Here is a 24,482-nt window from a genome sequence, read left to right as displayed (position 1 = left end):
CTGCTTTTGAGTGGGGCACCGCCGGAAGTGGTGAAAAGAGGCGTCGCCGGAGGCGGAGAGAAGAAGATGTAAGTTCCGCTCACGGGTAGGGCGTTCTCGGAGGTAGGGCGTCGCGACGTGAGGCCTTTGCACTGTAGGGTGCAGCCCGCACATCGGCTCTCACCAGCCCGGCGGGAAAAAGCCGGCCCCCGGAATGCGACCAAGTGCCAGGTGGGTACGGGGCCGCGCCGTGTGACTCCAGCGTGCCTAGGCCCAAGATGGCCACTGGCGACCTTCCAGGATGCTACAGCCAGGCAAGCACGAGGACTGCAGGGCGTCCCGGCCCCTCACCTTGGTGTCCGCCCACGTGTGGGCCTTTCTCTCTCGCCTTTGGCGAGAGCGACGGGTCTTGGTTCCTGTCACCGTGTGTAATGTTGTGTACACGATTGAGAAGGGTGCAGAGGAATGAAAACTTACTGTAGAGGAAAGTAAATTACTGGGCCTTAACAGCCGTCAGAAAAGAAAGACAGCGTCCTGTTTTTCCGGACTAACTTCCGAAATTTCTGAGGCCTTTTGGTGCCCAGGACGGTGCCGAGTGGATTTGCATCTAGTGGTCCTCTAGTGGTACCGAGGAAAGCTGTCGGTTTTACGTTTTACTGTACGGTCGTTGAAGTTGCCTTAATTACCCTCACGGTCTGGAACGTCATTGTTATTGTCGCCCTAAGTCTTAAGAGCTTGGATTTGAGGCAGTTTTTTTTAAAGGCTTCATCTTCTAATGTGACTTATTTCCTTTAAAACCCGAACTAATTCTAACTAGCATTTGTATATTTTCAAGTACAGTAAATTACGTAATCTCTCTTCCTGGGATACACTTCCCCCTGGTATTGCCTTCCTCACCTGATTCAGGTCACTGTTTTATTGAGACCTTCCATGAGCTCCTTTTTTATAGTTACTACTGCCCCAGTTCCCCTTTCCTGCTTAATTCTTCTCTGTAGCACCTATCACCATAGGAGATGCTATGTATTTTGTTTATTTATTTTGTTTATTGTTTGTATCCACTGATTAGGATAGGGACAGGATGAGGGAAGGGATTGTTGGATTGTTTTTTGTTCACTACTTTTAACCCCATTACTTAGAAGGCAGTGGTAGACACACAATAAATTCTTGTTGATAATTGAATTTCCTTCTCATGTGGATCCTGTGATGTGATAGATGAAAAGACAGGCTCAGATTTGAAGTGATTTGTCAGAGATCACAGAAGACTTGGGACTCCAGCAAGTCCTCTGACTGTAAAGCCTAGTCTGGCGTTTTCCACCACAAGTAAAGGGCCCACTTGACATTTCTGGTATAATTAAAAGTTTATGGAGAGTTTTTAAAAGACTTTATTGATGTGTTATAATTATGACAGGCAGACAAATGCATATTGTAGATGAACGTTCTTAGTGGATTCTTCAAAACCTGAATATACCTGTATAAGCAGCACCCAAATCAAGAAATTACCTGCACCTGAGAAGCCCTCCTCGTGCCTTTTTCTAGTAACTGTCATTCCCAAGGGTACACACTATCCTGACTTCTAACAGAATGGATTAGTTTTGCCTGTTTTAAACTTGACATAATTGGAATCATATAGTATGAACTTTTTTGTGTTGGTTTCTTTTGCTTAACATTTTGAGATTTACCCTGTTTCCTGTCAGTTTATAGAAATTTTTAATAGGTTTGTTTAAATTGTGAACTCATGTTTTTTCATTTACAACCCTTAAAGCCATAATGCCCTTTTCCCTTCTGAATCAGAAATAGAAAATAAATGTTTTAGAGGTTAAGCAATAGTCACATTTTGATTTGTGTGAAATAGACGAGGCAAAGTTATCACTATGTTGGTTATCATTTGTTATTTCAGCTGTGATTGTGGGATAAAAATGGCCTAAACTGATCAATGTCAACAGAAGGGTCTCTTAAAAAATTTCTTCCTATGTAACTGGCAGTAGCCAAGTTGGGTTTCATCACTACTTTGGTACATCTACAAGTATATACTAGATACCCAGTCTTTGCATTTTGGCAGTCAGAAGCATAAAAATGTATTCCTTTGATCTGCATGAAACTTTGCCAGTATTTATTGGTACAGTTTAGAAGAATAAGCCAGGAGATGTGAGAGCTGCTTTATAAATTGCATGGTGTTAAAAAATGAAGCTTATTTGTGTTAAAGAGGAAGAACAGGTACAGTAGTAAGAGCCATGCAGAAAGTATGAATGAAATGTTTGTTATTGTGATATGCAGGATTGTTAAACCTAATATTTTTCTTGAGGATGGGAATCATGTGTTACTCATTTTCATGTTTCCGATAATCAACTCCTTGTGCTGCTCCAGTGAATGTTAGATGAACAGGGAATTGGAAGGGGCTTTTTCAGTCCAGGTGACCTAAATTTAAGAGTATCTTTAACTACTGAGCATTTTTTTTTAGCAAGTAAAAGTTGATTTGCCAAGCTTTTTTCTTGAATGAAGTTAAAGGCTAGAACTAATTTCTAAAATTTAGATAAATAGCTTGTTTTAGAACTTGTGACATAAATTCTGTAGTGAAAATGAATGCTTAGATAGATAGCTTGAGATGATCTATTCAATATAAAGAGAAAAAGAGCAAAGATGACATTAGGGATTGACATTAATCAATAATGAACATATTGACCTAATTCATATTTGATACTTTTTTAAGAAACAGTGAATATGACACAAATCTAAATTGAAGTTTCTAATTTAGGAAAAATTACTAAGTACAGTAACAAATACCATGTATGCAAACACAGACTATTTTAATTTGATACTTTAGAATCTCTGTTCCTACATTACTTTATCCTCAGCAACATCATCTTCATTTGTGCTTTTATGCTAATGTATGTTGTGATTGTACTTTAGTGTCCTGTGATTCCTGTTTTTGTGTATTAAGCCTTACAGGCCTGATAGTCCACTGATTTTTAAAAAAAAAAAAAATAGTCCATGGATTCTTTTGTTTATTGGTCGTGTAACTTGTTGATAATGTAGAATGGGTATTTACCTGTTTTTTTCTCATTACTTGCCATTTTTATACCATCAGGTGTCACAGTTTTTAGTGAGTACTTATGTTACCAAACCAGGCTTGGGTCCACTTGCCTGAGCGCAATAAAGCCAGTCTACTGACACCGGGTTGTGGTGAAGGAAACTGCAGCACAGTGTTTTAGAGGAATTTTGGCTAGAGCTCCTGGAATAGAGTAGGGAGTAGGAGAGTACAAGGCTGTGAAGGTAGTTAGGGACAGGACTTGTTGTATTAAGAACCTTTACAGGTTTTTAAGTAGGGAATTGACAAGATGAGGTTGTTTACTTGAAAGGTATGTGTCAAGAATGGATTCAAGCAGTGTTTCCCACTTAAGTGATCCCAGTACTACTTTTTTAAGACTGACAACTGAATTACCTGCGCTATTAATTACTTAATATTTTTCCTTAAATTCACATTTTTATGTAAATAATTTCATCATAAGCAACACTACAAGATCACAGATTTTGTTGGCTATTGTTTCTAACATTAGTTTTTGTTTTTGTTTTTTTTTTTACTTATAACGTAAAATAATCATGGGCAGTCACTTTAGGAAACACAGTGCTGGAATAAGTTTTTAAAATTTTTGGTCTATAGGAACCCTTCACACTCTTAAAAATGAGTCAGAATGAACAGTTTTGTTTGTATGGGTTGTAATTGATATCCAAATACTAGAAATGAAAACAAAACTTTAAAATGTTTTAATAATTCATTAAAAATAATAAACCATTAAATATTAATGTAATTAATATACTTTTATGAAAAATATCTGTATTTTCAAAAACAAAAATGATTTTGTTTGAAGAGTGTTTTATATTGCTTTACAATTTTGCAAGTCTTTTTAATGCCTGGCTTAACAGAAAACAGTTTACATCTGCTTCTGTATTTATTATGTTACTGTATATATATTTGTAAAATGTTTGGTTGAAGTGTCTGAAGAAAATCTAGCAGCATACATATATGTGGTTGGGAAAAGGAGGAGTATTTTAATAGTCTTTTCAGAAAATTGTGGACCATCTTAGATGTTATACCAGGTTTTGACAAGTGATGGTTTTTTAAAGGTTAGTTGCAATGTGGGATCAAACCATATTAGTGAGCTTTTTGTATCCTGTTATGGTAGAATCCATTGTTCTATTTTAGAATGGATCTAACATGCATGATTTTGCAAACATTCTGAACTTTGGCATTGGAAATGAAGAAGGGGGAATGGATTCAAGATATATTTAGGAAATAAAATCAAAAGGACTTGGTGGCTTCCTAAATAAGGGTAGTGAATGTTTCTGTCTGAAGATACAGAAAGGAGCAGATTTAGGAGGAATAATAATAAGTTTTGACATGCCTTCTTACATAACATGGTGCACAGTGGTTTAACCTTTTCTGTTTACCTGTTGCCCACCCCCTTCAGTCTCATACTTCCATGCATTTCTCATAGCTTTGAGAGTTGTGATGCATTGTGAATATTTAGTTGATGCATTGTGAATATTTAGTAAACGTTTTTAAACTAAAGATGCTTAGTTTCTGTGATCATAGAAGAAGAGGATTTACTTCTGTATATTTTTTACATGGTAGAAATACATATTTACATATTTATGGTAGGAAAATCAATATACAAATAAACCCAAAAGTTATTCTATCAGTGAGAAATTACCAAGTTAACATGTAGATGCTTACCTTTCTATACTTAATTCTGTTTTTCATTTTTACATAAAAGTGCTTTTTGGTTGGTATGATATATTTTTGTAATTTCAATGTATCTTTTTCTACAGTATCTTCATATCTTTCTTTTTTCTTTTTTTTTTAAAAGATTTTTTTGATGTGGACCATTTTTAAAGTCTTTATTGAATTTGTTAAGATGTTGCTTCTGTTTTTTGTTTTGGTTTTTTGGCCTCGAGGCATGTGGGATCTTAGCTCCCCAACCAGGGATCGAACCTGCACCTCCTGCATTGGAAGGTTAAGTCTTAACCACTGGACTGCCAGGGAAGTCCCTCTTCATATCTTTCTTGAAGAGTCAAAGGATGTTGAAAAAATAAGGGACCATATTTCTCATGTTTAGTGTGAGCTTTCATTTTCTGAATTATGCATTTTCTTTTTGATAGCTACAAATATTATTCCTACTTTTTAAAAGTAATACATTTTTACCTAATATATTACATTTGCCTTACTTACATATGTCTTACATGTAATACATAAATTTAGTTTTGTAATTTTGTATATTTCTTTTTCAGAGAATAACAGTTTAGAGGTCCAAGATGTCCAATCTGAGGATATTTGCAATGAATCATAAGAAAATATCCAGCTTGCACATTAACGTAAGTTTTTCTTGTACAATTAAATGTACTTCAACAACTTCAGTTACTTAACTTCCCCAAAGGTCTAGTGTATTTCATATACTAGTATATCAGCAGTTTCTTAACAGGGGGTATGGGAGAACCTGTAATCAACAAGAAGTATGCCTTATCATTTTGAGACTATCTGTATTCCATTTTTGAGGTCATTAGCAGCCCAAGGAGTTGCAGTTTTTCTTCAGTGTTTTCATTTCTGATGCTTTCAGACTGTACACCCTGTGACAGGTGATGCTGTCTTACCCTGGCCACTATGAAGTAGAAATTTAAATAGTTTGAGTCTCTTCTCTACTCTTAATATATTTGCTTAGAATAATAGTGTTTTATTGCCAGAAACTTGGTAACTAATGTAGAAATAATACAGAAGGCACAGGTATGCATTCTGTGACATCATGAAAGGCAGATTGTGGCAGCCCAAAATCACTACATACACTAACTACAATTCCAAATATATTGACAGCCATTAAATGTGTATTTAGTGGTCCAGGGATAAATCGATGGAGAACATTCAACCTCTATGTGGGAACATTAGGAGAAAATACCTGGGGAGCTTTTAAAAATGCTGTAGTTCCTCCAACTTCCCTTGCTTCCTCATCCCCCGAATGTTTTTTAAAAGCTCTCCAGGTGATTCTAATATGTAGCCGCTGTTATAAATCTAGGTGAAAACACCTAATGGTTTCAGAGTTCATGACCCCCACCAGCTCTTAATAGGCTTAAAGGAGAACCAAGGGGTATCCAGGGTTAGCAACCTTATTTAACCTTTCTGGCTCTCTGGAAACTTTAGGGTCATTCTCAAACTGCAGCTATCAGAATCACCTGGAGGGCTTGTTAAAACACATTGTTGGACGCTATCCCTAGAGTTTCTGATTCTCTTCTCTGGAATGGGTCCTGAGAATTTGTCTTTCAAATAAGATCCCTGTGATGCTAATGCTGCATGTCTAGGAGAGCCATCATCTAAGGTCAGCTCAAAAGAGCAAGCAGTATTAATTTTATCCTTATTTTTTATTGTAGTGTAATTTTGTGTTGTCACCTTTTAAAAGAATTGGAGTTAGTAAATTGAGACTACTATATGGAGATTCAAAGCATAATTATGATGTTAAAACTACAGTAGTAAGTTATGCTAAAATAAAATTAACGTTGTTTGTTTTTCTCCTCACTAGAATATGTGTTCCTCTAAAATAAGAGCAAGTCTAAAAAGATTAAGGCTACATGTGCTTCTTGGAAGAAATTACAGTTCCCTACCAGGTACAAATGTTAGATTCTTCTCATTTTACTTAAACTGCTTGCTTGCTTTCTCCCTTTTCTCTCTGTCTCTCTCTCTCTGTCTCTCTCTCTCTCTCTGTCTCTCTCTCTCTCTCTCTCTCTCTCTGTCTCTCTCTCTCTCTCTCTTTCTCTTTCTCTCTGTCTCTCATTTGCAAGCATCTCCCTTATTAGGGGTCTCCAACCATTTTGAAAACAGTGGCTCCCTTTTACTTCTTGGCTATTTCCTTGAGATTATTAGGAGTTGGCGTATTCTGATAGATGCTAGGAGGTAGTACCAGTACACTTATGTTCCTCATCTGCTGTCCATCCTCATGAGCTGAGCAAAGGGAAGGGTCGGCTCAAAGGTTTAGCAGGTGAGTCTACTTGTAGAGTGCTCTTGCTGTAAAATGTTGATTTTCCTAGTTCATTTCTGGTTTTTATTCAAAAGTATTTTCTGTTAATAGAGGTTTAACAGGATAATTTATTTTGAGGGTTCTTAAGACTAGTTTGGTGTAATATTTATCTGGGATAGATTAGGTTAGGTAATGTGGCTATTAAAAGCCTGAAGGCTGAGGAACTGGCTGCAGTTGCCCCTTGAACAGCACAGATTTGAACTTCAATATAAGTTTGACCATGTAAGAGTCCACTTATATGCAGAATTTTTTCACTAAATGGGTACTGCAGTACTACGTGATCCACGGTTGGTTGGATACCCATGCGGAACTGAGGATACAGAGGAACGATTTATGCACAGGACAGGCTGTGAAGTTATACTCGAATTTTTGACTGCACAGGGGTTGGCAGTCCTCATCTTCAAGTTGTTCAAAGGTCAATTGTACTGTAATTCTGAATGTCCTTCTTGTGTGTGAAGTAAGCAAGCATGTGGGAGACTTAGTGAAACTACAGTTGACCCTTGAACAATGAGAGGATTACAGGTGCTGACCCCTAAAACAGTTGAAAATCACATATAACTTTGCAGTTAGCCCACCGCATCTGCAGTTCCATGTGCACAGATTCAGCCAGCTGCAAATTGTGTACTGTAGCATGCATGTATTGAAAAAGATCCTTGGATAAGTGGGCCCACACACTTCAAACCTGTGTTGTTCAAGGGTCACCTGTAGCTTCATTCTGTAGCTGTTCTCATTACCATCTTTGTCATGTGAGAATAATGGAGTAAAAATGCCAGTTGGCTGTGTGACTTGTAAAGGCATGTGAATTTAATGTTCTGCATTATTGGTCTATATCTGGGTTTCTATATTTTGCCCGTACAAATTTATCTATAGCAGTACGGATTATCTTTCAGTCTTCAAACTGCCATCAGGTTTTCAAAATGTAATAGAAGTCATCATAATTTATTACAGAAATTTAGGAGAACTGGTTTAAATAGCAGGAAGGTATAGATTAAATTTATAAATGTAACTGCATTGTTTCTTTAGTATTAATAGAATAAATGGTAAGCATGGAGTAAGTCATTATGGACTTTTTTTTTCCAGAAATACTGTTAGTTTTTACAAGTTGGCCTTTTACAAGTATTAGATTATTATAGCTTCTATTCAGTGATACCTCCCAGGCTGTCTTTATAGGTATCGTGTCCTTGGAATTGCTGAGGGAAGGTAGGTTTCAAGTTGTACAAAAACTCATTATCAGCTGATATGAGTATCACTCTTTGCTCTTCAAACCTTGACAATGTAGGTTTACAGGACTGTGCTTTTTGGTTCAAGATCTACTAGTGCCTGAAGATTATTGTTATGAACATTAATTCTACTTTTGCAATTCTATTTATTATAGAATTCTATTATAGAATTGTAGCAGGTGGCAGAGATTGGGGTAAATCTATATTTTTCTAAGGATATAATCTAGAAATTGATGTTTAAAAGCTTTATCTTGTTTTATTGTCATCCACAGGTTTTTTTAGAGATTGCTAGAAAATAAATTTTAGGTAAATGAGTGTTATATTTAGCTTGAATTTTACTTTAATTGGATTTTCTTCAATAGTAATTTTACTATTTGCTTAAAATTCTTTTAATTTCTTTCATTTATAAATTAAAGGAAATTTTCTTTAAATTTAACAGTTCAATTTTAACACTCTTTCCATTAGGTTTAATAGGAAATGATATCAAGTCCCTTCATTCCATCATCAATCCTCCTATTGCTAAGTAAGTACTGTCATTGATATTGTCTTTTCCATAGGCTGCCATGAAAAGTTACAGGTTTTTCACACAGGCTTAATTCAGCATTTAGTGAATGCTCTAATTTCTGTAACTTCCTGCCCTAGCTAATTAACTATAAATAGATGTTGGTATATATCTTAAAAGCTATTTTCTTGTCTCAATTCAATGCTAAAAATTTTTAATGTAGCAACAGCACACTTTTCATAGAAATAAATATAAGATAGTCACAAAATTGTAGTTAGCTCTTTTGTTACTTAGCTGTTTTGTCAGAGTAATGTGATAGTGATGTTTTCCATTTTTCTAGTTTTTACACCATTATATAAATTGTTGAAATACCAACCAGCTTTGAAATTTGTGCAACATAGATATTTTGGTTTTACAATTTTAGTAATGTCCACCTTATAATACACATCTTTTTAAAAATTTTTCCCCTTTTTTTGTTTTTTTTTTTAATTTTTTTTTTATTTTTCCCCTTTTAAACAGAATCCGTAATATTGGAATTATGGCTCATATTGATGCAGGAAAAACTACCACCACAGAAAGAATATTGTATTATTCTGGATACACAAGATCACTGGGAGGTTAGAATGGATTCCTCCTCTCACCCTGCCCCCCCATTAGAAAAAACATCAATGGAAAATATTTTGATTAAGAAGTCAACCTAGAGATCTTGCATATGGCATGGAGGCACTGCTGTCTAAACCACAACATAAAGTTAAGGTAGTTACAGTACTCACCAAAGGGTCTTTTTAGGTTCAATTAAACAATCAGACTCACAAGACTATCTTGGGCTATAGTTGGCACTGGTCTATTCAGAAGGCTGTGAGACAGGAAACATAGCTTACCAGCAGACCAGCAATAGGTGTTTCTACAGAAGTTCTTATAGCAGTCCACATAGCTATGTGGGAACTGTCTTCTTTGGCCACCCAAAAGTGATAGCTTAGTTGCAAGGTAACAAGATTCACAGGAGCCACCCTAGCTTAGAAGACTCATGCCCCGTAGGAATGAGCATCTCTTGTTACAGCTCCATGGGTCATCTTCCTGGCTTCCCACAAGGGGCATGCCATACCCCACTCAGGGAAGCCTAAAGCTATGTATCTTCATCAGGTATTTATAATTCATTATTAATTCTTCCCAGGTCAGATGTAGTTTACCAGTCAGAAATTATTTTTTCCATAAATGTGTTGCCTAGCAATGCAGTTGGCATACTGGTTTTCTGGGCTCTAGAAGAAGAGAGCCAGAAGGTTAACCAGAGGTCAAATTCTCATGCAGAACAAGAAAGGATTTCGTTAATCCTTAACCCCCAGTAATAGTATAATTTACCTAAGTTTTGAATTTACTTTTTTATTATAGTATGTCAAAAAGTGTGGTTCTGGGCTTCCCTGGTGGCGCAGTGGTTGAGAATCTGCCTGCCAATGCAGGGGACACGGGTTTGAGCCCTGGTCTGGGAAGATCCCACATGCCGTGGAGCAACTAGGCCCGTGAGCCACAACTACTGAGCCTGCACGTCTGGAGCCTGTGCTCCACAACAAGAGAAGCTGCGATAGTGAGAGGCCCGCGCACCGCGATGAAGAGTGGCCCCCGCTTGCCCCAACTAGAGAAAGCCCTCGCACAGAAACGAAGACCCAACATAGCCAAAAATAAAAAATTAATTAATTAATTAATTATTTTTAAAAGTGGTTCTCTTTTTTAAAAAATTTTATTTTATTATTTATTTGTTTGTGCTGGGTCTTAGTTGTGGTAGGCAGGCTCCTTAGTTGCAGCTCACCGGCTCCTTAGTTGCGGCCGGTGGGCTCCTTAGTTGTCGCATGCAAACTCTTAGTTGCAGCATGCATGTGGGATCTAGTTCCCTGACCAGGGTTTGAACCCGGGCCCCCTGCATTGGGAGCATGGAGTCTTAATCACTGCGCCATCAGGGAAGTCCCAAAACTGTGGTTCTTGACCAGGCATGCACATTTAATGCCCATGTATCTTTTAAAGATTTTGTTTTGTTTTGTTTTTAAATAACAATGCCCTAGGTCCACTCTGAAAATTTAGATTCAGCATGTCTGGGTATGGCCTGGATGTCTGTATTTTTGCATCACGTATTTTGAAACTCATATTTGACTCATACACATTTATGATTGTTATATTTCTCTGATGAATCAACGCTTTTATCATTATGAAGTGCCTTTCTTTAACTCTGGTGAAACAGTTTTGAAATGTGACATGGAGGTCATCAGGTCAATAATACCAGAAGTAGAAATTAATGTCTTTTTCAAAAGCTCCGCAGTGATTTTGAAATGGCGCTCTATTGAGACCCATTTCTCTAGACCCTTGGAATTGGCTGAGACTTAATATTTATAGAGGAGAAAACCACTCACGATTAGAACCTTCATGATGATAGGTTCCTAAATGTATAAGCACATGAATTTCTCATAGAATTTATTGCTGTGTAAATGGGGAAATAACAGACAGCAAAACACTGAACATTGTTAGGCTTCCTCTTTTGTATCACGAATCTGATTAGAATCCTTCCCTCATATCCCCTGAGTGTATCCTTGAGTCGAGGGTCCAGATGAGTTGGACGCAGGCAATTTTCAAGTAAACAGGTTTTTTTTTAATTGTGGTGAAAAAAACACATAACATAAAATTTACCATCTTAACCGTTTCTAAGTGTACAGTTCAATAGTGTTGAGTATATTCACATTGTTTGCAACTATTCTGCAGAACTTTTTCGTCTTGCAAAGCCCAAATTATATGCCCATCGAACAACAACTCCCTGTTGCCCCCTCTGCCCAGCCCCTGGAAACCACCCTTATACTTTCTTTGTCTATGAATTTGACTACTCTAGGAATATATATATATATATATATATAATATATATGTATATATATATATATTAGATACATATATATACACACGTGTACACACACACACACACACACACACACACACACACACACACACACACACACAAGATATGTTTTGAGGTTCTTTTCTGGTTCAGGCCAGAGGCCTAGAAACTATCCAAATTGTGGCAGAATTTGTTGATCCAAGGTTGATTTCATTAGTCATATGTTTAATCATAAAGAAATAATAGGAGGACTTCCCTGGTGGCACAGTGGTTGGGAATCTGCCTGCCAATGCAGAGAACACAGATTCGAGCCCTGGTCCGGGAAGATCCCACATGCCGCGGGCAACTAAGTCCATGTGCCACAGCTATTGAGCCTGCGTTCTAGGGCCCACAAGCCACAACTACTGAGCCCGCGTGCCTAGAACCCATTCTCTGCAACAAAGAGAAGCCGCTGCAATGAGAAGCCCGTACACCACAACGAAGAGTAGCCCCCGCTCACCACAACTAGAGAAAGCCCGCGCGCAGCTACGAAGACCCAACGCAGCCAATAAATGAATAAATAATTTATATTTAAAAATAATAATAATAATAGGAAATAAAGATCTTTATCTTTGTGCAAATTTTTATTTTTTGAGTGTCTTAGAAACTTAATGCCTTATTTAGAAGCTCTGGTTAGTTATTTGGTCTTTGTCTTCTTAATGATACTTGTTTTCTTGGTTAGTTATATTGTGAATAACTGGCAATGTTAACAATTCTTTAACATTGATATTTGGAGTTGCTAACAGATACATTTTTCTTGCTATTTTCCCCTCTGTTGGTGCATTTGTGTGTGTGTTTATTTATACACACGTATACACACACAAAAATGATATGGAGTAACTAGTTAGCATTTTAGAGGTTTAATGCTGACATAAGCAGTGGTAGTATAAGGCCATGATAACTTGAATTTTGACTGGTAAAGATCAGCTCTTTGTCATTTCTTTTACTGAATAAGAGTAAGAGTAAAATGCATAATTCAAGAATTTTACTGCAGAGTAATTTGAGTGACCTTTTTGGTAGTCAGGATAAATTTTATCCATGACTTTATACTATAGAAGACTTTATTTATATTTGTATAAATAAATCCTAAAAGGAAAATTTAGTAATGAGAAAGGTTTGTAAAAGATGATTTAACTTTGGAGGAATTTTTTCTCTACCTTATTCCATGTAACTACCATTTACTGAGCTAGGTACTTATATATATATATATATATATATATATATATATATATAGTCTCATTTCATTCTTATAACAATCCAGCAAGGTTGGCTTTATTAGCCGTATTTTAAAAACTAGATTAAGTAACTTGCGCAAGATTGTAGAGAAGTGATAAAGTTGGGATTTAAATTTGGTCTGTCTGTGCTCTTTTATGGCATTACTCTGCCTCCTGTCAAGGGATTAGGTGTGAGGAACGTCAGATAAGGATGGGATGATGAAAGTTAAACCAGGAAAAAAATGGAAGAAGTATATGGTTCAGTAAAATTAAAATATTAAAAGAGTTTAATCTTAGTTATTACAGAAAAATTATTTTTATGGAAGAATTACTCATCTGCTGAAAAATCTTTTTCTAGAATGACGATTTATTTAGAGAATGATTAAGGGCTCTAAATATTAAACCAAATATTTTGTAAACAGTGTTTCTTAGAGCAAATTAAACTATGTCAGGTAGATATCAAAGACGTATAAAATATACTTTTAAGCCTAACTGTCATTTTTTTTCCTGGTTAGATGTTGATGACGGAGACACAGTGACAGATTTCATGGCTCAAGAGCGAGAACGAGGCATAACTATTCAATCAGCTGCTGTTACATTCGATTGGAAGGGGTATAGAATCAATCTAATTGATACACCAGGTATAGTGCTGTTTCAACAATGCAGAGGTGCTGCATTACTTTGAGGCTTTTCTGTTTGTGTATTTTTTTTTTTAAATGTGGTAAGAAAACATATATCATAAAAATTTACTGTCTTAACCATTTTTAAGTGTACAGTTCGGTAGTGTTAAGTATGTTCATATTATTGTGAAATAGATCTCCAGAACTTTTTCATTTTGTTGAACTGAAACTCTATACCCATAAAATGACTTTTCTTCTTTGTCCTCTCCCCTGAATCCTGGTAACCACCATTCTGCTTTCTAGATCTATGAGATTGACTACTTTAGATACCTCTTATAAGTAGAATCATACTCTATTTGTCCTTTTGTGACTGGCTTATTTCACTTAGCAAAATTTTTCAGGGTTCATCCATGTTGTAGCCTGTGACAGGATTTCCTTCCTTTTTAAGGCTGCATAGTATTCCTTTGCCCAGAAGTAACACATTTTGTATATATACAAAATTTTGTGTATATATATGTATATATATATATACACACACACCATTCATCCATTGATGGATATTTGGGTTGCTTCTGCCTCTTGGCTGTTGTGAATAGTGCTGTTCTGAACATGGGGGCGTAAATATCTCTTTGACATTATCCTTTCAATTATTCTGGGTATGTACCCAAACTGGGATTGCTGGATCACGTGGTGGTGGTGGTGGTGGTGGTGGTGGTGGTGGTGGTGGTGATGGTGATGGTTTAAAGACTTTAGGTGTTATATTTCTCATCTTTTTCTTAGGTCATGTGGACTTTACCTTGGAGGTTGAGCGCTGCCTAAGAGTGTTAGATGGTGCAGTGGCTGTGTTTGATGCCTCTGCTGGTGTAGAGGTAAAAAATATTGTCAAAGTAAAGTAAAGATAGAACAGCATGGTTTTTTTAAAAAGTAGAATGCATCAGATTAATTTAACTATAACCCCTTATTTGGTAAGCTCATATAAATCCAATTATGGTTAAAGGAATTCGGAATTTAATATTGAGATGTGATCTATATATGATCTCATATACTTCATAGTAAAAGGGAAAGTAAAGTTTGCTTTTCTGTAGGAAATACGAAAGTTTTTTGAGAACTGTGAAGAGGCTGAGATTCTTACTTTAAAGCTAACAAGTTAGTCTGCCATAGTTTTATGGATTCTGGCAGAAGACACAAGATTTCTGAGTCAGGGATGAAGGACTTTATTAATCACCAAAATAGCAATATCCAGAGTATCAGCATTTCATTGTGTTGGTTCCTCAAGCCCTAATTCCCGTAGGGTGACAAAGGGAAGTCAGGTGACAGCTGCAGTGGAACCCTGTGCTTAGAGAATGCAAGTATTTTATAATGGGCAGTAAACGTGCCTGCTCTTTGCTCTGAAGGGATACATTGTCTTCCAGGGTTGTAATTACCAACCTACCTTTTGCTCTGAAGGGAGATGCAATATCTTTCTAAACTGTTCGCTATACAAACATTTTTGAAAAGATAGTCCAGAATAAAGGCAGTCAGTGCCTCTCCTGACAAAACATGCAGAAATGTGAGCAACCCATGAAGGATTTTCTCCCGAAACTTAATATAAAACTCCTTGAATAAATCCTGAAAGTGGGTTTATAATAAAATTGTTGCTACTGGGGTCAATTATGCTCTCTTTAGCTGGTACTCCATTTGTTTTATAATCTCAAGATTGACTTTATCTTGAATATAGAACCCACATTAGTTCTTCTAATCTTAAAATTACTAAAAGCAATACCTTAATTAAGGTATCAAAATCAATATCCCCCAAAATGGGACAAATTGACACCATGGGCCTCCTGATATGATGCACTAAGAAAGATACAACATTACCTATGTTGTATTCCTGGCAAAAATGTTTGGCCCAAATCATGAGAAAACAAACAAATCTAAATTGAAAGACATTGTACAAAACAACTGGCCAAGACTTTTCAGAAATTCAAAAAAAATGTTTTAACATAAGGAAAATGAACAATTGGGGTTGGGGGGAAACTGTGGAATTGTTCTAGATTAAAGGATTCTAAAGAGACAAGAAAACTAAATGTAATATATCCTCTGTGGCTGAATCCTGTATCAAAAAGAAAAAGTTACAAAGGACATCACTGGGAAAATCAGAAATTTGAATATGTAATATATATATTAAAGTATTGTGTCAACTTAAATTTTCCTGAATGTGGTCTTTGTAATTGATTATATAGGAAAATGTCCTTATTCTTAGGAAATGCATGCTGAAGTATTTAGGATTAAAGTCTCATGGTGTCTGCAACTTGTTTTCATCCACCCATACATACACACATGGTGTTAGTTTGGGTACTTTGATCAGTAGATGCCAAGATGGGATTAGATGTATAGGAGATTTATTGGGGGGAAATGCCTGTGAAGAATAAGGGAGAAAAGAGGGAAGTGGGAGAGGGCGTTCAGACCACAGGGCAGGCTGACACCTGTGAAGGAGAGGGGGAAGGATGGGGGATTGGGCAGGAAGAGTCTCAGGCTATAGAACAGTTCCAAAAGGGTTTGGCTACGCTCATGGGGAGTCCTCGAGCTAATGTTACCTGTTAGAGGAACCCATGTCTTGTGGGAATAGGCCTCCATTAGTACTTCTGCTGAGCTCAGTCATTAGCTGGAAACAGCCCCCAAGAAGGTGGGCCTTGAGAATACATGGTGGTAGATCTAGAAGGGTAACAGTTGGAACCATCAGTTAATCATGCTCTTTATAGTAGTTCCAAGTGGCACATTTTCCCAGACACATAATGTTTTATAGAGAGAGAAAAAAGGCAAGTGTAACATGTTAATATTTGGTGAATCTAGGTGAAGAGTACGTGGATACTTATTGTACTAGTTTGAGGGGAAATAATACAGTTATTGAAAGCCCCACCTGAGGACCCCTGACAGACAGTGATATTTGCTTGATACAAAGCCTGACACTGCTGTCTGAGGTTGATTATACACTGATTATTTCTATTACTTTGAGTCATTTCATTTCCTAATGCTTCCTGTCATTATAACTTCGTTACATAAATTTGACAATCATTCAGATTACATTATTTACAAGATTGAAATATGCTGTAATAGGAAGTTTCTGAGTTTGTGATACAGGAGGCTATTGTTCGCTAAAACAGTAGATGGACTTTTAGCTGGCAGGTGGGGTGATGGGAATTTTTGTTTTATTTTTTAATATGTTTAGTTCTAGGGAAATTTATAATATATATCCCCCCACCCCCACATGAAAATTAGTTTGGAGTGGATCATAGTGTTAAGCTAAATCCGTATACCTTCTAGAGGGAAAATAAAGTATTATCTTAACAACTTTGGCGTGGGTGGAGAAGGTGGTAGGTAACAATTTCTTGGAGAAGACACAAGAAGCATAAAACAAAAACAAGTTGATTAATTGGACCTCTTCAAAATTATGTGCTTGAAACTTAAAAAAGAAGGCAAGCCTTAGACTGTGAGAAAATTTATAATGTTAGATAAAATATTATATGAATGTTAAACTTCCATAGCGCAATAACAGTTGATTATGTAGAGAATATTATTGTCTTAGGGAGTATGTGCTGAAATTTTTACAGTACATGTGTATGACCAAAGACTTGTATCCAGAATATATGAAGAATTGCATATCAACAATAAAAACTAACAACCCAATTTAAAAAAAGACAAAGGACTTGAATGGCTACTTCACCAAAGAAGACATGTGAATGACCAGTAAGCACATGAAAAGATGCTCAGTCTCATTGGTCATTAGGGAAATGCAAATTAAAATTACAAAGAGACCATTTCATACCCACAAGAATGGCTACAATTAAAAAGAATGATAGCAAATCTTGGTTGAGGATGTGGAGTAACTGGAACTCTTACACATTGTTGGTGGGACTGTAAAATATTATAACCATTTTGGAAGACTATTTGGCAGTTTCTTATAAAGGTAAATATACACTTGTCTTATAACCCAGCAGTTCTACTCCTCCATCTTTATCCAAGGGAATGAAAACATTTGTTCACCAAAGATTTGTTCAGAATGTTTATAGCAGCTAAATTCATAATAGTCCCAAATTAGAAACAACACAAGTGCACATCCACATGTGGATAGAAAAACTGGTACATTTATACAAAGGAATTTAGCAGTAAAAATGAACCAGTATGCCCAACAACATGAATGAATGTCAAAAACATCATGTTGGGTGAAAGAAGCCATGCTATTTATATGAGGTTCAATAATAGGCAGATTGAATCTGTGGTGACAGAAATCAGAACTGGTTGCTATGGGGGGAGGGACATAAAAATCTCTAATGTTCTGTATGTTCTTTCTCTTTATTGGGGTAATAGTTATACAAGTATATGCATTTATTAAAATTCATTGAACTATAAACTGAAAATCTGTATTGACCCTCAAACAACATGGGTTTAAACTTCATGGGTTCACTTATATGTGGATTTTTTCCACTAAATATGGGCTTCAGAACTATATAATCCATGGTTGGTTGAATCCGCAGCTGCGGAACTGCACATAGGGAGGGCCAACTGTAAAGTTGTAAGTGGTTTTTGACTTTGCAGAGGTTGGTGCCCCTAATCCGTATATTGTTCAAGGGTCAACTGTATTTTATTGTATATAAATTTTACCTAATAAAACAAATGACAAACTGGCTTCTGTTTTAACAGTGTCAGCACATTAGGCTTTTAATGCTCTACTTCAGGGCTATTAGACTCTACTAGGCAAACTATTTATATTTAACATGTACAGAAAGTGGAATTAAAAGAAGCCAAATATTAAAAATTACTTGTTTAACAATAACAACAACAAAAAAAGCCAAATAGAAAAGCATATGAGAATTGTAACTTAGAAATAACAGGTATTGGCTTCCTTTTCCCCCCTTAAATCCTCTTCAGTTTATATGAACATTCAAACATTCACAGTAAAAATACACGATTTTTATCATAGTAATGTTTTATAGTACATTCCTATTCTTTTTACATCACAACTGTCTGAATTAATTAAGGCAAAAGTCCATATTTCACAGATCAGAAAACTGATGAGTTCAGTATTATGTGATGTTACTAAGTAAGGTGAAGCCAAACAAAAAGTAGGTCTTGTAATTCTTGGTTAATTCCTCTTTCTGTGACTCCCAGTACTTCCCAGTTGTTAATTCCCTTTGTGTTGCAACCTAGTTCACCCGAAGTATTCTCAGTTTGAAACATAATCTTCAGTCATGCTTGATCATTTTCTTAACTGTTTTAACCTGATAGCATAAGAGTGGGTCTAGAGGTATGTGTGCAATGGTGCTAATTCTATGCTAGAATAGGGCCCAATTCTATGTTATAATAGAGTCTTAGGTTTGCTTATTCCATGTGTAGTAACATAGTTATTTTTGTCAAATATGGGTTTTTTTCCTTATCTTTGCTTTAGGCACAAACTCTTACAGTATGGAGGCAAGCTGATAAACACAAGATACCTCGAATCTGTTTTTTAAACAAGATGGACAAAATTGGAGCAAGGTATTTAACGTGTTTTTCTTTGGCTTATCAAAGTAAGAATATGATTTGAGCTTTTAATGCACTATAACTTAAATTTATAAACAACTGTTCCCTATAAAGTATAAATATTCCTTGGAATCCCAATTCAATCCCATTTAAAAAAAATTTCAGAGCAGCTGATTCATAGGTAAAGGAACAATGTGGGATTAATAGAGAGTTGATAGATGATGAATCGTTCTGATTCTAATGTAGAGAGGCTTTATCCTGTTTTCTAGGCTCCTGACAGAGTGATGTCTTGCTGGTTCCATTGCTTCTATTTACAGCTGTATGATCGAGTCCTTGTATTGCTGAATGTTACGGTGCTCCCTGTCAGTGCTGATGGTGGAGGGAAGAGAATTGTTTCTTGTAGCTGCTTCAGAGAATGATGTTCTTCCTTGTCCCTGATTTTCTTTAGCTAATGGGTAAAATGCTCTCAATGAAAGGAAACTAGGAGAGGAGAATGTAGATGTTTTGAGACCTGCATATAGGGCAAAAGAGTTAATGCTGAGATGCAGTGGTAATACTGCAGACTTACAGAGTGGTAATCCAAAATGGATACGTGTTCTGAGAACAGAATTCAGACAATCAAGAATATATGAAGGATTTGGAGAAAATGTGAAAGGGCAAGAATTAAGAATTCAAAGGATGCTGGGGAAATGTGAAAGGGAGAGATCCTGATCTGTGGTATGAGAGTGTCAATAAGAAAACATAAACCATGTCTCTCCTGATATCACACAGTATGCTTTGTATTTCTGTAACTCTGTACAGTAATTCTAAGGCTGCTGGTTTAGAGGACTTTTGTCTTGATTAGTAAAAAGCACAGCAACCTTCAAAATGTGCTAGGCTTAGGTTCTGACCCTTTTCTGTTTGGAGTTCCTTGAGGTTGATGGAAATACTGCCTATACTGACTGACAGCACCTGTGATGATGGGGAGGGAGATGACTGGATAGTAGGCTGCTTCTTAAAGACATTGGGACCAGAATGATCTGCATGTGTGTATGAATCAGCCCACGTGCCAAAGATGTGTCATGCGTTCCATAGGTAGCCAACCCTAGTGTTAGCACAGAAATGAACAGCATAGCATATGATACGAAGAATGCCTAAGATAAAAGTATAGAAAAATTAGTCAGGCTGGCTCTTGGAAGAAAGTGGGTAGTCGTGTGATAACAAATATAGTTGTTAGAAGAAAGAATCTTTGACTTGTAATCACAAATCTTGCATTTGAATCTTAACTCCAGTTTATTAATGTGTGACCTTGATCAAGTCACTTAACCTCAAACTTTAGTTAAATGAAGCTCACAATAATAATAATAATACCCTAAATACCTGTGTGGCAGAATTATGGTAGATACTCAATCACTATTATCTGAAATTAACATTAAAAGATTAGACAAGATGTTGTCCTGTGGAAAACTGGTAAATGGTGAACGTTAGGAACAATTTAGGGTTATAATTCTAAAGAACATTCTTAAATCCTGTTTTAAGTATCTTAACATTTTTAATTATTTTACTTTCTACAGTTTTAACTATGCAGTTGAAAGCATCAGAGAGAAGTTGAAGGCAAAGCCTTTGCTTTTACAGGTTGGTTGATTAATATTTGGTTTATTAATATGAACAGATCCTTCTCAGTTTCCTCATCAATGTATTTTACTGTGGAATATTATATACATTTTTAAAGCTATTGCAAATCCTTTTGGAAGAAGTTAGGATATAAATCAAAATAGGTATAGATTATGGCAATAATGATAAGAGAGATATGGGGGGGAGTGGGGAAAGATAAGTTCTATCACCAGTGCAGTTCTAATTGAGTTCTAATGATCATTTAATAAAATGTTAATCTCACTCTGACTTACAGTTACCAATTGGTGAAGGCAAAACTTTCAAAGGAGTGGTGGATGTAGTAAGTAAAGAAAAACTTCTTTGGAATCCCAATTCAGATGATGGAAAAGACTTTGAGAGAAAACCCCTCTTGGAAATGAGTGATCCTGAATTGCTGAAGGAGATAACGGAAGCAAGAAATGCCTTAATTGAACAAGTAAAATAAATACTTTGAGCTTAAAATTGTGTAAATATTTAGAAACTTTAAAAAATATTTATTGTGAAATTTCAACTAAAATTACATATGGAATATGTAAAGTATAATACAGTGAACACCAGTGTAATCACCACCCAGCTTAAGAAATAGAATATTAGCAATATTCTTGAATCTCCCTGTGCTACTCCCTCCTCTTCTCTCTCCCTTCCACTAATCATCTACTCCCCCATCACCACTATCTTGATTGCAGTGTTATCTTTCATTTGCTTTGCTTTATAGTTTACAGATATATATATACTACAGATATATACCTAGTTTTCCATGTTTTTGAATTTTACTTAAATGAAATGATACTGTTTGTATTTTATTACATTGTTCAACATTATGTTGGAGATTCATTCATGTGTGTGGTTATACTTCATTCATTTTCAGTCTTCTATAGTGTTCCAGTATATGATTATCCCACAGTTTATTGTCTGTTCTCCTGTGGATGGACTTGAGGTTGTTTCCTCTTTTTTGCTGTTACAAACAATGTTGCTGTGAACATCTTGAAGTGTATCCCTTTGCACACATTGCAAGAATTTGTTAAATCTAGGAGTGGAATTGCTAGGTCAGAGAGTATGTCCATCTTTTACATTAGCAGATGTCAAATTATTTAGAAAATTTTCAAACAATTTTATAGTTAATATATAACTCTAGACCTCATCCACCTTCAAGATTTTAATAGAAAATAGTAAGATTGTTAATATTTATAATATTTATAATAATACAGATTATATTAGAGCAATAAGTAAAACATACCTTAAATAAATTCTTATGGTAGAGAAAAGCATGAGTCTGAACCCTCTGATTTTTTTTCACTTGTAAATTAAACTGCTCAAAATAGAGCCTTTCATCATTAATTTTTTTCATTCATCTTTTGTATGAAGTTATTTTTGAAGATATTTTCTTTATAATATATAGTAATCATCAATTTTATCATTAACATAATGATCATTGTTGTTTTTATTATTGGATCATATTTATTGAGGACCTACTATGATATAGCTTAAGTACTTTACATGTATTACTTAATCCTCACAACAACCTATGGTATTCCCATTTTATAGGTGAGGAAATAGAAGCTTAGGATGCTTAAATAAGTTGTCATACAGCTAATAAGCAGCAGAGCTGGAATCTGAACCCAGGTCCATCTCAGTTTAGAGCTAGAGCTCTTACTGTTTTGCTGTACTCCCTAATTGGGGTGGAGGGGTACATAAAAAGAATACAAGGGGAATTGATGTTTATTAATCAGTAATTGGGTACATAACTGGTTCCCCTTTGAGGTGTTTTGTCTTATACAAAAGAGCTATCAGAATAAACCTAAGAAGGATTTTTTTTTTTTATAACTTTAATAGCTGCACAGTATTTTTTTTTTAATAGTAATCTTTTATTTATTTATTTATTATATTTATTTTTGGCTGTGTTGGGTCTCCGTTTCCACGCGAGGGCTTCCTCCAGTTGCGGCAAGTGGGGGCCACTCCTCATCGCGGTGCGCGGGCCTCTTCACTATCGCGGCCTCTCTTGTTGTGGAGCACAGGCTCCAGACGCGCAGGCTCAGTAGTTGTGGCTCACGGGCCTAGCTGCTCCGTGGCATGTGGGATCTTCCCAGAACAGGGCTCGAACCCGCGTCCCCTGCATTAGCAGGCAGACTCCAAACCACTGCGCCATCAGGGAAGCCCCTAAGAAGGATTTTGTAATCTACTTGAGGAGCCAACATACACTTACCATAGATAATATCATGTTGTTCTAGGACATGGTAGTAAATAATGAAAATAAAATTTGTGGGACTTCCCTGGTGATCCAGTGGTTCAGATTCTGTGCTCCCAATGCAGGGGGCCCGGGTTTGATCCCTGGTCAGGGAACTAGATCCCACATGCTGCACCTAAGAGCTGGCGTGCCACAACTAAAAGATCCCACACACTGCAACGAAGATCCTGCGTGCGGCGGCAGAAGTCCCATGTGCCGCAACTAAGACCCAGAGCAGCCAAAATTAAATAAATAAATAAATATTTTTAAAAAAGAAAATTTGAGACTATCATTAGACAGTAATAAAGTACTCATTACAAGGAATAAATACATATGTATAGAGTTAGAGAATAACACCACATCACACCTGCTAGGATAGCTACTATCAAAAAAACAGAAAAGTGTTGGCAAGGATGGGGAAAAATTGTAACCCTTGTGCACTATTGGTAGGAATGAAAATGGTACAACTACTGTGGAAAACAGTATTGTGGTTCCTCCGAAATTGAAAATAGAATTACCATATGATTTAGCAATTTTACTTCTGGGTATATATCCAAAAGAATTGAAAGTAGGGTCTTGAAGAGCTATTTGTTCATCCTTCTTCATAGCAGCATTATTCACAATAGCCAAAAAGTGAAAGCAACCCAAGTATTCATCAGCAGATGAGTGGATAAACAAAATGTGCTATGTACATACAGTGGAATATTATTCAGCCTTTAATAAGGAAGGAAATTCTGGCATATGCTACAACATAGATGAACTTTGATGACATTATGCTAATTGAAATAAACCAATCACAAAAAGATGAATACTGTAGGATTTCACTTATATGAAGTATCTAGAGTCTTCAACTTTATAGAGGCAGGAAGTAGAGTGGTAGTTACCAGGAGCTGTGGGGAGGGGAGAATGAGGAAGAGTTGTTTCATGGGTATAGAGTTTTAGTTTTGTGACATGAAAAAGTTCTAAAGATTAGTTTTACAACAGTGTGGAATATACTTACCACTTCCTAACTATTCACTCAGAAATGATTAAGGTGGTAATTTTATGGTTGTTATATTTTATCAAAGTTAAAAATTTTTTTTTGAATTAGAGAATAAAATTAGTGTGGACTAGAATCAACTTCCTGTGTTCTAAAGGTGAACAGTAATGAAAACAGTGCTTATTATATACTTACTATATGTCCTGGAAGCATAATTTGAATTGGTTATTTAAACTTCACAGTAGCCCCATAGGGTAAGTACTAGTATTGTCTCCATGAGTAACCAAGACAAAGAGAGGTGATGTAACTTGACAAAAGTTTTTTTGAACAAGTTTGTAAGTAGGAGCCATTTCCAGACAGTTTGATTCCAGAAGCTATGCTTAACCATCATATTTGCTGCTTTTTGGAAAGGTGGTTGGGTACATTTCTGCTATAGTTAGCTGTTAAAAATGTGTTTTTCTCACCAAGTTTGAATGTTTTGCTCCCTTTTACTATTACAAACTTTTGAAACTCTTTTGTTAATTTTATTGTCAGTTGAATTCTCCTGTCATATAAGCAGATGATTATGAAATGAACATGAATTAGATAATTACAGTTTTATTATTGAAATGATACCACTACACCCTCAACTTAAATTTTTTCCC

The 24,482-nt window shown here is 36.1% G+C and overlaps 1 protein-coding gene and 1 long non-coding RNA gene across 12 annotated transcripts in view; one reads left to right on the top strand and one right to left on the bottom strand.

Annotated features, from left to right (window-relative positions):
* LOC309622626 overlaps positions 1–24,482 on the bottom strand; it is a 169,232-nt gene that overhangs the window by 60,551 nt on the left and 84,199 nt on the right. The gene's annotated exons all lie outside the window — the stretch shown is intronic.
* GFM2 (GTP dependent ribosome recycling factor mitochondrial 2) overlaps positions 50–24,482 on the top strand; it is a 53,572-nt gene continuing 29,139 nt past the window's right edge. For 2 of the 11 annotated variants that reach the window (XM_082376537.1, XM_082376536.1), the window contains exons 1-11: positions 53–210; positions 5,266–5,349; positions 6,543–6,627; positions 8,208–8,237; positions 8,723–8,780; positions 9,279–9,376; positions 13,400–13,525; positions 14,285–14,373; positions 18,930–19,018; positions 20,557–20,617; positions 20,892–21,071. In XM_082376537.1, the coding sequence (XP_082232663.1) occupies positions 5,290–5,349; positions 6,543–6,627; positions 8,208–8,237; positions 8,723–8,780; positions 9,279–9,376; positions 13,400–13,525; positions 14,285–14,373; positions 18,930–19,018; positions 20,557–20,617; positions 20,892–21,071 (876 nt within the window). In that variant the 5' untranslated portion in view covers positions 53–210; positions 5,266–5,289. Of the gene's footprint in view, positions 211–272; positions 294–5,265; positions 5,350–6,542; positions 6,628–6,883; positions 6,999–8,207; positions 8,238–8,722; positions 8,781–9,278; positions 9,516–13,399; positions 13,526–14,284; positions 14,374–18,929; positions 19,019–20,556; positions 20,618–20,891; positions 21,072–24,482 lie in introns of those variants that run through there. The other 9 variants (XM_082376538.1, XM_082376530.1, XM_082376534.1 and 6 more) reach the window with 8 other exon arrangements.

The sequence above is a fragment of the Balaenoptera borealis genome, assembly GCF_965194805.1.
Source record: "Balaenoptera borealis genome assembly, chromosome: 2".
Taxonomy (NCBI): domain Eukaryota; kingdom Metazoa; phylum Chordata; class Mammalia; order Artiodactyla; family Balaenopteridae; genus Balaenoptera; species Balaenoptera borealis.
Note: the sequence above shows the minus strand (reverse complement) of the source record. Positions and strands in the feature narration are given on the sequence as shown.